Here is a 13,904-nt window from a genome sequence, read left to right on the forward strand (position 1 = left end):
CCGGCTGCTGGAGCCACGCGGTGAAGAGGCGAGGCCGAGAACGCACGGGTGCCCCGTCTGCGGCGTGGAGTTCGCCGTCGGGCAGGCGCTCGGCGGGCACATGAAGCGGCACCGTGCTGCCATGGCCGACGCCGACGCGAACGCGCGCGGCACCATGGCGGCAACGTCCGTGAAGGATGACGGCGCTGGAGCAGAGTGCACGCCCGAGATCTGCCTGGACTTAAACCTGGCGCAGGCGGAGAAGTGCGCGAAGTGCAGGAACGCTACACATAAATCAAATTCCGATGTTTCAACAAAATCTGAATTTTATTTGTGAATGTTCCATGACATTCGCCTACTGCACCTAAATATTTCAATTCCAATTCCGAATGCCTACAAATTTCAAATCACGTGATTGCAGTTACTTTTCTGATGTCTTTGTTACGCTGTGCTTTTTATTCTCAGTGTTGGTATTTCTCGGTTGCCTGGAATGCAATTTTAGTGCTCACTTTAAGTTGCAGATCAGACCAATATGCAATCTACCATATGAGAGATCAACACATGGTAGTATGAGACAAGACAGAACACCGTTGATTGTTGTTCAGAATTCAGAAGGCTACAAAAAGTGAGCGAGACCAACTACCTGTATACATGCAAGAACAGCACAAGAGCTCACACCACAGCATCACAACAAGTTATTCCATGCATATCGATTGCTCGGAAAGAAACAGCAGCAAGCCAACAGCATGGATTTGAAATCATTACACACTGTAGCGAGAGGTTCAACGGACTGAAATCCAGCGTACAATAGCTCCCAGCAATGGCAACAGCTACGTCAACGGCAAGGGTAGTTGCTTCAAAGAATGGGAAGCGAATATAAGTACAACCAGATCTGTATCATAAGTCATAATTTTCTTCTTGATTGACATTCTTCCTATAACAGACAAGCAGCAGCAGGAACCGAATGATGTCAAATAAACAATGATCACGGACACACTGACTCGTCCCTTAAGAGCCACAGCAGGCAGACCCCGAAGCTGCCGGGGCGTCGCCGCCTTCTGCCTTGTTAATCTTGATTGTCTTGTCCTGCAAAGTGGAGAACAAATCCCTCAGGGCACCGAACAAGATGGTGGAGACCCGGCCGTAATTGAGTAGAGTTATTATCTGTACCTCAGGCTTGGAATCGGTCTCGGCAAGCCTCTGCTTAATGTCGCGGGCAATGGAGAAGAAAACTTGCTCCACGTTGAGGTTTGTCTTGGCACTCTGAAAGACAGCACACAATGAAATTAGAAAGACTCCTCTCCACTGGAACGATCAATCAATTTGACAAGCAACATACAGTTTCAAAGAACTTGATGCCGTATTCATCAGCCAAAGCTTGCCCCTTCGCAGTAGGTACAGCCTAGAGAAACAATAGAAAATAAACCATTTAAATAGTGATTTCGAACCTATAATACAAAGTAAGGCCTAGTCAAATAAGTGTCTCAACCTTGGTACAACTTTGTACTAGGGAGGGGATTTGTGGACACATACCCTTTTACTCTCATCCATATCAGCCTTGTTGCCAATCAAAATTTTGTTGACATTGTCAGAGGCATGCTGCTCGATGTTCCGGATCCAGTTCCTTATGTCTGTGTATCCAGTGAATCAAAGGTCAATAAAGGCAAAGACATCAAAATGGAAGCATTAGGGGGTACACAAGTAAGAAGACGGTACTGTTGAAAGATGACTCGTCGGTGACGTCATAAACAAGCAGGATACCCATGGCTCCACGGTAATACGCTGAAATATAATAAAGAAATGAAGTTTAGTTGGTCAGAAACGTTATGCATATACAGCATTTCCTCTTGGTAAGAAATAATTCTATCACAATAACTTCACAGCAAACAGTATGGCAGATTGGAACAATCCTTATTCATACCAGTGGTAATAGTCCGGAAACGTTCTTGACCAGCTGTGTCCCATATTTGTAGCTTAATACGTTTCTGATCCAGCTCTATTGTTCTGATCTTAAAGTCAATACTACACGAACAAATGAGAAGAATTAGTGTAGGGCAACAAAGGAGGTGTCTTAGCTTCCACTTGATATAGGATGACACTATGAGCAGTAAACAATCCTCCCAACAACAAAAAGACCAACCCGATCGTGGTAATAAAGCTCGTAGTGAAGGAGCCATCAGAGAACCGCAGAAGGAGGCAACTCTTGCCAACACCTAAACACAGAAAAATGGAGAAAGAAGTCTTTATCAGACAATAGTTGATATAAACTTCACTAGCAAACATGCCACTGGCTAAAAAACAATTAAGTACGGACTAAAAAAGTTATTATTAGTTAACTCCGATCATCCCCTCTGGGAAGCAAGGCACTCCCTCTATCTCTATCTTTATCAACTCTCAGCAACGCATTGCCGTTCAATCTATGGCGTCTACTAGCCACATAACAGCACATATAACACCAAAAGGAGGCATCTTTGACATGTTCCGAAGCAATTTATATTTCAAGCTACACATTCTTAACCTCTTTACCATAGAGCAGGAGCAGCAAAAGAATGCTAAATGATTGTGCGGCCTGTTCTCGGTGTGGCCTTGTAAACTATACAAACAACCACAGATGATAAAGTCAAGCCTGCCTCACAATCTTTCTTTTAAACAAGTATTAATGCTTATTCTACCAAGCTAGGAGTGTGATAGCACCATTCCAGAAGCTGGACCGTTCCCAATGCTCCTCCAACCACAAGTTCCCAATTGAATGTCCATCCATAAAATTGGACAAAAAATAGCTGCAACACGCAACCTATCCCCTCTCCTCGCTCGAAATTCTCCCGATTTTGCATCAGAAACTAATGCATGCTAGCCCATGGTGAGCACCTCATCCTAAAGCAAGCCACGGATGCTTGTACGCACAATAATAGCATGCTCCGAACAAGGAAGCAGGCAGAGGCTATTCAGGAAACATTCCCCTCGCTCTGGCGCTCCAAATGGAAGAGGAAACACACGAATTCGCTCGCAGGGGAACGTAAATGAGGAATCCCTGCGAGATCCGCTTGGTCTACACGCCCAAATCCTGCCGTGATCCTACACGAGCGCGCGGGCGACGTCGCGGGGCGGAAGCGGGGAGAGGGGGGGAGAGATCTAGCGGGGGGCACGAACCGCTGTCCCCGATGAGGAGGAGCTTGATGAGGTAGTCGTAGTCGGCCCGGGCCCTCGCCGGCGGCGCAGCCATGTCGCGCGCACCCGCCTCCTCCTCGTCCTCGTCCTCCTCCTCCTCCTACCCCTCGATCGGCGCTGGTGCTGATCCCCCGACCTGCGAGCCAAAGGCCAAAACGAGCGTCAGGCGCGAGGAATAATGGCTGGCTGGCTGGCGCGACCTCGACGGCGCGCGAGGCGGGCCGGAGGGCGGCGCGGGGGGGCGGGATCGGCGCGAACCGGCAGACGAGGGGGCGGGGATCGGGGCGCGGGCGGTGGCGGATCTGGGGGGGGGGGGCGGGGGCGAGGCGAGGAGGACGGCGAAATCGATTTTTTTGACGTGGGGGGTTAAATGGTGGCTGGTTTGATTCGTCGGCCTCTGGAGTTTTGTTTTTGTGCTTCCACGATTCGACTCGACGGGGCGCTGCGCGGTGCGTCCGTCGGGTCGCTTGGATTGGAAGACAGTGCTCCCGCTCGCCCGCCCGCCCGCGCGGCCACCGACCGGTGACCCTATGCGCTGCGCGGGTCGCGCCGCGTGAAAGGGCCTCGGAGACGCTGACCTGTGGGGCAGGCGCATGCCTCTGCTTGCCCGGGGCCCGCGTGTCTGCCAGATCGGATGGAACCTTGGGTGTATATACGTGTGGCGATCAAGTGTGTGTGTGAGAGAGCTTGCGTTTCTGCCTCTGGTTCAAGAAGAGCGACAAAATAGTTGTGCCAAACTTTCCAAATTCTGACTTGAAATGCTACCATGAGATGTGTGAAATTTCCACAACAAAACTACCTTCAAACCAAGCACAAGGCGTGAACCAACATGTAATTGGATGGCTAGGAGGACAATGGTATCCTCAGTCCACCAAGATTCAAGTCCCGGTGCTCGCATTTATCCTAGATTTATTCCAGTATTTTCGACGATGCGTGTTCAGTGGGAGAAAACGTTCCCGTTGACTATGAGGCGCCTACGGTGACTTCGTAAAATTTCAAAATGATATGCCGGCTTAGTCTCTTTAAGGTGCTCATAGGGTATGATGTGCGTGTGTGCGTTCAAAAGGTTGAGAGTATGCGTGTTTATATGAGCGCTTGGTTTTGTACTGTGTTAAAAAAAGCACAAAGCTTTATGCATTGTATTGTGTTTTCTTTCCACGAGGAACTTGGATCGCTTAGGCACTGTATAACGGCTGGTGCTTGCACGGGTGCCTGAGAGGTCTTTCCCCGAGGCAAAAGCAAAGGTTTGCTTCCGGTACCAGACGGTGTTTGCACAATCCAAGTGCTCCCTTGAAGTCATGCGAAAGCGAGGTAGAAACAACCGAAGCACCTCAAAACTGCAAGACGACATTTATTCGCGACGCAACGCTGCTCTTTTTCATTAAGCACATGTGCGTATGCAGCCACCATTGTTTCAAGGCTGATGTGGTCATCGGTATGTAAGTATGATGTGTAACTTGTGTCGAAACCACTTCCTAAAATAAAACATTTATTCTGATCGCCGAACAGAAAAGATGTATCGAAACAATGTTGGGTGTGCGAAAACCATGACCTAAGAGCAGCGAGCTTTCGAGAACCACTATAACCGCAGGAGGGCTCTCGGAATCAGTTACAAGCAAAAGCTAGATCAGATGCTTGCAACTATCACTCAACCCACTTCACCGATGTCCATTCTCGTTGGGAAGGAGGAGAAAAGGGAACAATGTATGCAGTGCCAAGCATAAGCAACCGGCGGCCTCGGCCATTCTTTTTTATCGGACGGAGGAGAGAAAAGGGAACAGCACTGGCTTCCTTTCAACTCCACGACGAACGCCCTTTGTGTGGGTGGTGGTCACGCGGCCTCCATGCCACCATGGCTTGCAAATGTTAAGTTGCCGGATTCTTTTGCTAGTGAGTGCTGTTGCAGCACGCAAAAGGTTGCTCCGCGGATGGTCAAATCGAAGTATTCCGGTGAGGTTACCGCGAGAGCGGCGGTGTGCGGTGGCTAACGGCGTCTGGGCCCGTCAAGTGTGACGATAATAACCCAACTAACGCAAGTGCCTCCAAACAAACAGCTCATGCTCAGACGAGACCAGTTCTGGACAACTAGACCAGTTCCGTGTCAATGGCCCATGGCACATGCAAGGCTTAGTCCTCAAGACTCTAATAGTGTGAGAGATGTTTACTAGCTGTTTTTCTGAATAATAACAGATGCTTCAAAGACTGGTTCACGGGAGAAATCTTAATTTATAAATGCCAATGATTTAAATAAGCGTGTGGAAATGGCCGTCCTCAAAGATCCTATAACAATGCTACTTATGCTAAAGGAAACATAAATTTTAGGGTTGGGAAGGACTTGAAATGCCCACCAAATAAGATTCTTCCAGCTAAGGGGGGCTAATAATATCCCTGCATGTGCTTGGGTATATGCAGCTTCAGAAATACAGCAAACACACATGACACAGGACACGAATGGCATCTTCAAAGTCATAATTCATCGCAGGTAAGACCAAAGTGCATCTCATAATTAACTGAATCCAACATAACATAACAAAGGCATAGCAGCTATGCAGGCAAAAAGTAGACAACCTTGATGTCCTGAGATAACATCCTATCACACCGGTCTGAAATACAACTTTCACAAAATTCCCGCTCAGTAGAAAAAGCCTAGCACTTTGCCACCAACGTTCTTCCTCCTGGCTTCCTCGTGATCCATGATGCCAGCAGAGGTTGTCAGGACGATGTAACCAAACTGCAGATCAAACAGGTAAACTTGGTTATAGTAATGGTAATAACTTGGAAATTGTCATGGCTCACAGTTCATGAGCTCAAAATATGACAATGCTACACAGTTTGCAGTGAAATGAATAGGCAAAGAAGCTGACCTGACGAGATGGAAGCAGCCTGGCGGTCCATCCCTCGATCTCCTTGACACCAACATCAAAGCGGGGGCTGATGACTCCACACTTGTTCAGTCTGCCGTTCAACTCCACAACAATCTTGCCAGATCTGTGGTCATCAACATACTCAAACTCACCAATGTAACCTGCAGATAAGAGAGGCAGTTAGTAATCCATGCTCTGGGACAGTTGCATATAGAACATGGCTGAAAGTGAACTAACCGTGCTTCTGCATGACGATGAGGAACTTGATGATAACCTTTGAGGAAGGCCTGATCATGACCTGCCTCTTGCCACGCTTCTCAGCGTTGTACATGCTCTTGAGAGCATCATTCAGGACGCTAACCCTCACCATCCTTGCCTAACCTAATGAGACAGACACAAAGATTTGTAAGACCACACTACCACTGCACGTGTTGCTGCGAAGTTTAAAACAACATAATCAGATGCAAAGAGTAATGAGTGGCAAGATTGGTTTCTGAACAGCAGCTAAACTGACACTGGGAGACAGCATGTCAAATTGTGACATACAAAAGTAAGAGCAGCACATAGAATAAATCTAGGTGGAATTCCATTATTCATCTAAATCATCATGGTTTACAAGAATGGTAAGGAAATGAAAAATGACTAAAGGTAAACATCAAAGCTTCGTTTGGCACCACTACTTCAGAACACACCTACTTGGACTTGCTAACACAGAAGCAAACCACAAACTTAAACAGTAGGACAGACTGTCATGTAAATGGTTTCCTAAAGTGCTCGTGAAACAGATATACTGTAATTGGCAGTAAACCCTAGCAAAGCATAACACAAAAGCTAAATATGCCACAAAGGGGCCTCCCAAAATCCATGGTGGCCCAAACCAACTACCTCAGACTAAACATTTTGTTACCCTCTATGGCAGGTTTCGGAGCAACTCGGCAGCTTTTTGTGCAGACAGATGTCACAGACCAGTACCGCGCGTCATTGATCCGCAACAGAACATAATCAATTCATCATTTCTATGATGGCAAAAACACGCCAAACAATTTGACTGGTACGATTCACGGGATGAAACTAAGGGATCTACTCCACACAGCCGCAGCGGACCCGTGATCCTAGAATCTAGAACATCTTAATTCATCACCACACCTGAAGCTGCACTCGTTTCGCACCGTTTCCTACTACATACAACTACCCGGATAGACAAAACAAGCAAGAACATGGGATTAAACAACTACCAAACCAAGGATCTGATCAGTATAACAACATAAAGGGAGCAAACACCTTCAACACCTGCCCTAACCCGAAGGATCTCTACGCGCGCGCGAGGGGGCAAGGAGGGGACGGAGAGGGGGTCGATGACCCGCGGAAGACGTACCTCGTAGGGGGGAGAAGCCGGGAGCTCTGTGCTTGGGTTGGGTGGCGGCGGGGAGGCGAGGGCGAGGGAGGAAGGCGACGGCGGGGAGAGAAACAGCCCGAGGTAGGGTTTTGAGGTGTTAAAAAAGGCGAGCGGATGGGTGCGCGCCCGTTGGATCTGGGTTGGACGGTGGTCGATCGCTTCGAGGGGTGGGTGCCCTAGATGGATGCGGGCATTTGTGGTTTGGTCCTTCAGTGCTTGGATATTTGAGCAACGGTTCGTGGTGAGGAGAGATGACATGTGGGGACAGGTTGACTATGGCCGTAAAGAATTACGTTCACCCGCAAAAAAAGAGTCAATCTTATGTAAAGCTCGCCATAGTAATCTATAGAAGACAATAAAAAACAAATGTAGAATGGATTGTTTCTTGGTTTTATCTCTAATAACTATACCCCTAAATATATGTTCACTGATGTTGTTTCTAATCATCACTTAATTAAGAGATGGCACTCGTGAGATAACATTATCGTGCACGTCCTTACACCGTCACCCACAGTAAGTAGTAGAATGATTTCACCACTAATAGCATCTTTGATTCGCAACATTTCACAAACATGGAAAATATGCAAAATGTAAGAATATGATAGGATTGCATTTGAAAGGATTGAGAAGAGGTGTTTAGAGGGGGGGTGATTAGACTCTCAACAAGCAAAAGTAGCAGTTTTTAAATTCTTCACGTTGAGGTGGAGTTTTAGCACAAGTTTAAGCATTCACAATACATTTCAAACAAGCATGGCAAGAGTATATGAGCAGCGAAAAGTAAAGCATGCAAGTTGTAAGAAAGTAAAGGGATAGGATTGTAGTGTGCAAACGCAACTGGAGACAAGGAGATTTTTGGCGTGGTTCCGATAGGTGGTGCTATCGTACGTCCATGTTGGTGGAGACTTCAACACACGAAGGGTAACGGTTGCGCGAATCCACGGAGGACTCCACCCACGAAGGGTCCACGAAGAAGCAACCTTGACTATCCCACCATGGCCATCGCCCACGAAGGACTTGGCTCACTTGGGTAGATCTTCACGAAGTAGGCGATCTCCTTGCCCTTACAAACTCTTTGGTTCAACTCCACAATCTTGTCGGAGGCTCCCAAGTGACACCTAACCAATCTAGAAGACACCACTCTCCAAAGGCAATAGATGGTGTGATGACGATGAACTCCTTGCTCTCGTGCTTCAAATGATAGTCTCCCCAACACTCAACTCACTCTCACAGATTTGGCTATGGTGGAAAGATGATTTGAGTGGAAAGCAACTTGGGGAAGGCTAGAGATCAAGATTCTTGTGGTTGGATTGGAATGTCTTGGTCTCAACACATGAGTAGGTGGTTCTCTCTCAGAAAATGAGTAGTGGAAGTGTAGGCACGTTCCGATGGCTCTCTCTTGAATAGAGAAGGGGGTGGAGGGGTATATATAGCCTCCACACAAAATCTAACCGTTACACACATTTGACCCAACTCGGTCAGACCGAATAGATGAACTCGGTGAGACCGATTCAGTTCAAAATGTGAACGTTAGGATTCTCGGTGGGACCGACATGATCAACTCGGTGGGACCGATGTGCTAGGGTTAGGGCAAAACCTCATCTCGGTGTGACCGATTGCATGAACTCGGTGGGACCGATTTCAGCAATGAGCAAACAGAGAGTTGGTCAGGCAAACTCGATGGGACCGATTGCACATTTTGGTGAGATTGAAATAATTGCAACAAGCAACAGAGAGTTTGCAAGGCCATCTCGGTGAGACCGAGATCCCTATCGGTGAGACCGAATTGATTAGGGTTTCTGGCAGTGGCTATGTCAAGGAACTCAGTGTCGCCGGATGGATTAAATCGGTGGGGCCGAGTTTGACTTTAGGTTTTGGACATATTTGGAATTGAGAAAGTGGTTGAGGGCTTTGGAGCATATCACTAAGCACTTTGAGCGAGTAGACGATTAAGCAACACCTCATCCCCTTTTAATAGTATTGGTTTTTCCTATGGACTCAATGTGATCTTGGATCACTAAAATGGAAATGAAGAGTCTTGAGCTTTTGCCAATCTTTGTCCTTAGCATCTTGAAGGGGTTCCACATCCTCTTGTCCATGCCACGCCTTTGTTGAACTTTCTGAAATATACTAGATGAAAATATTAGTCCAACAAGAGATATGTTGACATTAATTACCAAAATCACCCAGGGAGCACTTGTGCTTTCAATCTCCCCCTTTTTGGTAATTGATGACAACATACATCAAAGCTTTAGAAAATGATATGAAGAGTAATAAGTAAAGCTTTGGAAAGACATGTAACATGCATTGGCTCCCCCTACATGTATGCAATCATGCAAATATATAATATGAGAGCATGTGAAAGCATAGGCATGTCAGAGCAAGCAATGAACTACATGTATCTTGGCTATATGCATCAGAGTAAATGATGTAGATAAATTAAGTGTACCTTCATGTCCATGAGTCCTTCTTGCAAACAATATGTACATCAACAAGAGATCATCATGTACATGAGTGTGATGCATATACTTACCTTGTGGTCTTGAGCTGGCTTTGGAAGACGTGAACTTGAGAAAACAGGATTAGATAACACAAGGACACCTACTAATCAAAGCAAGTTAAAAAACACAAGAGTACCAAGACTGGATGACATGTAGAGAGTGAGTACTTTGTACTCTATTATAGAAGGTGTATTTGTTTTTTCTAAAGTCAAACAAGTGCATGTTTGACCAAGTCTTAGAAAAATGCATCAATATAGACAATACAAAATTTATATCATTTGATCCATTATGAAAAGTAGTTTCATATTTTATCTATTAGGTATTCTAGATGTTGTTATTTTGTTCTATAATTTTGGTCAAACATTCAAATGTTTGACTTGCACGGAAATCAATACACCTTATACTGTGGAACGGAGGGAGTAGGAATCTAGGAGCTTTGCAAGGTGTGCAACATCATGAGTTTGTTAACTCTATAGCTACTACTGAAGCTAGGACGCTCAAAGAGGGACTTATTCTTGCATGCCAAGTTGGATGTGCAAAGATAATAATCAACTTTAATTGCATGGAAGTTGTTCGGGCAATCCATGATGAAGTTTTTTTTAGCTAAAGCTTTAACCATTCATTATGATGCGTCCTCTTAGTGTGTGATTTTGTACATTTAATAATTGAGTATTGTCCTAGATAAGGAAATAATGTAGCTCCCTAATGTCGAGGGGTACTAGACATGTGTCTCGACAAGGGATCTCTTGGTTTTATTGTTTCTAGTTTGGTTGATGATGTAACTATTTTTTGGATCAATAAAGTTGCCATGATGGTATTTTCTTAAAAATAGAACCCGTGTAAGTTTTGTAAACTCAATGTATTGCATAAAACAACGTACAAGGCTAAAATCACCCGCCACCGATAGGATACACGCGGATCACAGATGTTGGGCACATAGGCTCCATGGCAATGGTGTTCCCTTAGTTGCCAATGCATGGACTACCCAGTTACAAACTTCAAGGTAATGCATAGTCTTACATCTCATGACTTATTGAAAATATAACTTTTAGTCGATCAACCACACATTGAGGTAGGAGAAACTGAAACCATCGTCGTCGAGGATCTCTTTCAGCATAAGTGCATCGGATTTCAAAAACCTTTGCCAATTCCCAACCGTGGCATGAAATGAAGGATGACTTCAGCTGCAAGCACCTCAAATATTGTGCAGTGTGCACTACACATATTTGAGAGAAAACATGCAGTAAAGGTCACCACTCCACCCACACACACATGATTGCTAAGCACAACCCTTAACCGCCATTTATCTCAATAGCCTCTTGTGATTGACATCAACATTGATCTTGATCCATTAGGTCACTGGTGGCCTCCAACAATTCCACACAAGCGTGCGTACTTCTCCCGCGTGAAAGCTATCATCTTCTCCATCATAGCACCATAAAATGCTCTGGTCCCTGAGCGAGGTTCTCTCTCCTCTTGTTGCCCCCGCTCTCTCCAAATCAGATTGACATGTTTGCATTTGAACAAGAGATGTCATGTCCATGCTCCTTCGTCTCATAATCACACAAAAAAGTCGTAGATGTGCAGTGTCGCATTTGTTCAGATAAAAAAATGGCATAATAGTGCTTGCATGTTTCAAATTACACCACTTGATGTATCAAACTTCAGTTGGACAACTTTACTGCCATCTAAGATGACGATCTTGCTAAAGGAAAAGAAGTCGGCAATTATCACGGTCGTCCTTTTGCAGTGTCATGTGCATCCATTCACTACCACTGAGGCTAGATGTTGCAGGTGAGCGTCGAGTTAGGTGAACTTAAATGACGTTGTCTCTTTTATGTTGGATACAAAAGCATCGGTGACTACGATGATCCATCGTGTGTCTGTGATACATATGCTAGGATCATCTTCTCAACTTGCAGATCTTTAAGGACTTGTACGAGTGCACTTGAAGTTGGACTAGACGTTTGTTGAGAAGGGCTGGATTCGACGCTATGATATGTCTCAAATGTATCTATAATTTTTTATTTCAAGATATTAGATTATCACTTTTATATAATTTTTATAGCAATTTATATTATTTTTATTGACTAACCTATTAGTTTAGTGACAGTTCCTATTTTCTGCTTATTTTTATTTTTGCAGGAAATCAATATCTACAGAGGTTAAAATACGTTGCCTACCTAACACAATTTTTATGGGCGACAAGAAACACAAGAAGATTCGAGAGAGATCCAGACGAGCCACGAGGGGCCCATAAGGACAGGTGGTGCGCCCGGCCTGGCCGCACGCCCTCATCCATGTGGGGCCCACATCACCCGTCCTTGACCTGATTCCATTGACATAAATTCCTATAAATACTGAAACCATCTATTGTGCCTCCAGAAGAATTTTATTGCCGCCGCAAGCCTCTGTTCTGAAGAGATCCCATCTGGTGCCCTGTTCCGGAGCCTAGCCGGAGGAGGAAGCCATTGTCGGAGCCATCTTCATCAACCTTACTGCCTCCATCACCATGTGTGAGTAGTTCCTTTAGGACCTAGAGGTCTACAGTGGTAGTGAAATAGTTCTCTCTCTTTTTTCGATTTTCAATACCATGTTCCTGTTCTTGATCGAGATCAATTTGATGTAGTCGGTGGTGTGTTTGTTGGGACATGATGAATTGTCACTTGTATGATCTGACTGTTCATTGATTTCTATTGAATCTATTTGGGCCTTCTTGCTACATAATTGAATAGTTTTGCAATGCTCTCTGATCTTGCTACATAATCTTCTTTGGTCAAGTATGATTGATTTATCTTTAGTGGGAGCAGTGCTTGGTAGTGGCTTCAATCTTGCGGTGCTCTAGCCCAGTGACATTAAAGGCCAAGACACGTATTGTATTGTTGACACTTGGGGTAAAACGACGGGGTTTTGTTATACTGGTTGACTTCTTCCTGTCTATATTATGTCATCTTACTTATTGCGATACCCTGTTTCTTCCAAATTTAATACCTTGAGATGCATGCTGGATAGCCCTTTTGGGGTGGAATATTAGTAGTAGATGTAGTTGGATTAACTGCCTACTTATCACAGATGTAATGCCTATATGAGATTATGTCATGAATGATCATAGTCATAAATATCGCAATCTCTTCAATTTCCCAACTATAATTTGTTTACCATGTTATTTGTCTGTTGTCGAGAGAGATACCACTAGTAAACCTATGGCCCGGGTCTATTCTCGATCAATATGTTCCTCCACAAAAATTGCTCTTTTTATTTGTCGTTTTACTTTACCATTATCTATCTACTATTTGTTTTTAACCTTGTAACTAGCAAGACAAGGGGCTTGACAACTCTATTGTTGCGTTGGGTGCAAGTATTTTATTTTGTTTGTGTGCAGATACCGCTTATCTTGTTAGCATAGAAGCTCCTAGTTCAATAAACCTTGGTTCTTAACCGAGGAAAAACTTTGCCTTTATGTACCTCACCCTTCCTCTTTGTGGAAACCCAACGACTTCTGCGGGAGTAGCGCTCTGCAATGGCCCCTGATCTCGATAACTTTGGAATCTGATAGTGCGGTCACAATATCGGAGATAATGAGATAATATCAGATAGCCATTGCAAGTCGAGGTATGCCAATATCGTTAATGAGATTCATTGGAATTTTGATGATGATAAAGATATTGTTTGTAATAAGATTGGTAGAACTCGGTAATCTTTAGCCGCGAGCTAGCTTCTTATGGTAGGCGGTATGATCGCACCATGGTTTGGCTAGGGTCCTGGCCAGCAAAGTTAAAACCTACCAAAGTAGCAGATCATACTCTACCAAGTGATTAATAGATCTCTATTTACGCCGCAAAAGAAACTTTAGAAGTAGCATGGAAAATAATTAATCTGATTCACAACAACCCGCAAAATGACAATGTGATTCCATTAAATTCGACACCTTCACACTGCAATCGTTTTCACTTTTCAAGTTTCAGCAAGTTGTGCCGAGAGTGCATGATTAAATATCAA

At 44.8% G+C, this 13,904-nt stretch overlaps 2 protein-coding genes across 2 annotated transcripts; both read right to left on the reverse strand.

Annotated features, from left to right (window-relative positions):
* Window positions 1–664: 664 nt before the first annotated feature.
* Window positions 665–3,512, reverse strand: LOC123182276 (ras-related protein RABE1c). Its single transcript, XM_044594790.1, has 9 exons — window positions 3,406–3,512; window positions 3,130–3,283; window positions 2,120–2,192; window positions 1,901–2,001; window positions 1,696–1,761; window positions 1,513–1,610; window positions 1,319–1,381; window positions 1,150–1,242; window positions 665–1,065 (listed from the first exon to the last, which is right to left on the reverse strand). The coding sequence occupies exons 2-9, from the start codon at window positions 3,200–3,202 to the stop codon at window positions 988–990; spliced, it is 645 nt and encodes a 214-aa protein (XP_044450725.1). The 5' UTR covers window positions 3,203–3,283; window positions 3,406–3,512; the 3' UTR covers window positions 665–987.
* Window positions 3,513–5,604: 2,092 nt separating this feature from the next.
* Window positions 5,605–7,633, reverse strand: LOC100682448 (40S ribosomal protein S15a-1). Its single transcript, XM_044594791.1, has 4 exons — window positions 7,387–7,633; window positions 6,249–6,392; window positions 6,012–6,172; window positions 5,605–5,878 (listed from the first exon to the last, which is right to left on the reverse strand). The coding sequence occupies exons 2-4, from the start codon at window positions 6,379–6,381 to the stop codon at window positions 5,780–5,782; spliced, it is 393 nt and encodes a 130-aa protein (XP_044450726.1). The 5' UTR covers window positions 6,382–6,392; window positions 7,387–7,633; the 3' UTR covers window positions 5,605–5,779.
* Between the last annotated feature and the right edge of the window lie 6,271 nt (window positions 7,634–13,904).

The sequence above is a fragment of the Triticum aestivum genome, chromosome 1D, assembly GCF_018294505.1.
Source record: "Triticum aestivum cultivar Chinese Spring chromosome 1D, IWGSC CS RefSeq v2.1, whole genome shotgun sequence".
Lineage (NCBI taxonomy): Eukaryota > Viridiplantae > Streptophyta > Magnoliopsida > Poales > Poaceae > Triticum > Triticum aestivum.

Excerpts from the sequence above, each read along its gene's own strand:
- LOC123182276 (XM_044594790.1), bottom strand. The coding sequence starts at position 3,202 with ATGGCTGCGCCGCCGGCGAGGGCCCGGGCCGACTACGACTACCTCATC. Across the intron at positions 1,243-1,318 it reads GCATCAAGTTCTTTGAAACT|AGTGCCAAGACAAACCTCAA; the intron begins GTATGTTGCTTG and ends GCTGTCTTTCAG. Across the intron at positions 1,066-1,149 it reads AGACCGATTCCAAGCCTGAG|GACAAGACAATCAAGATTAA; the intron begins GTACAGATAATA and ends TCCACTTTGCAG.
- LOC100682448 (XM_044594791.1), bottom strand. The coding sequence starts at position 6,381 with ATGGTGAGGGTTAGCGTCCTGAATGATGCTCTCAAGAGCATGTACAAC. Across the intron at positions 6,173-6,248 it reads CATCGTCATGCAGAAGCACG|GTTACATTGGTGAGTTTGAG; the intron begins GTTAGTTCACTT and ends TCTTATCTGCAG. Across the intron at positions 5,879-6,011 it reads GGCTGCTTCCATCTCGTCAG|TTTGGTTACATCGTCCTGAC; the intron begins GTCAGCTTCTTT and ends TTTGATCTGCAG.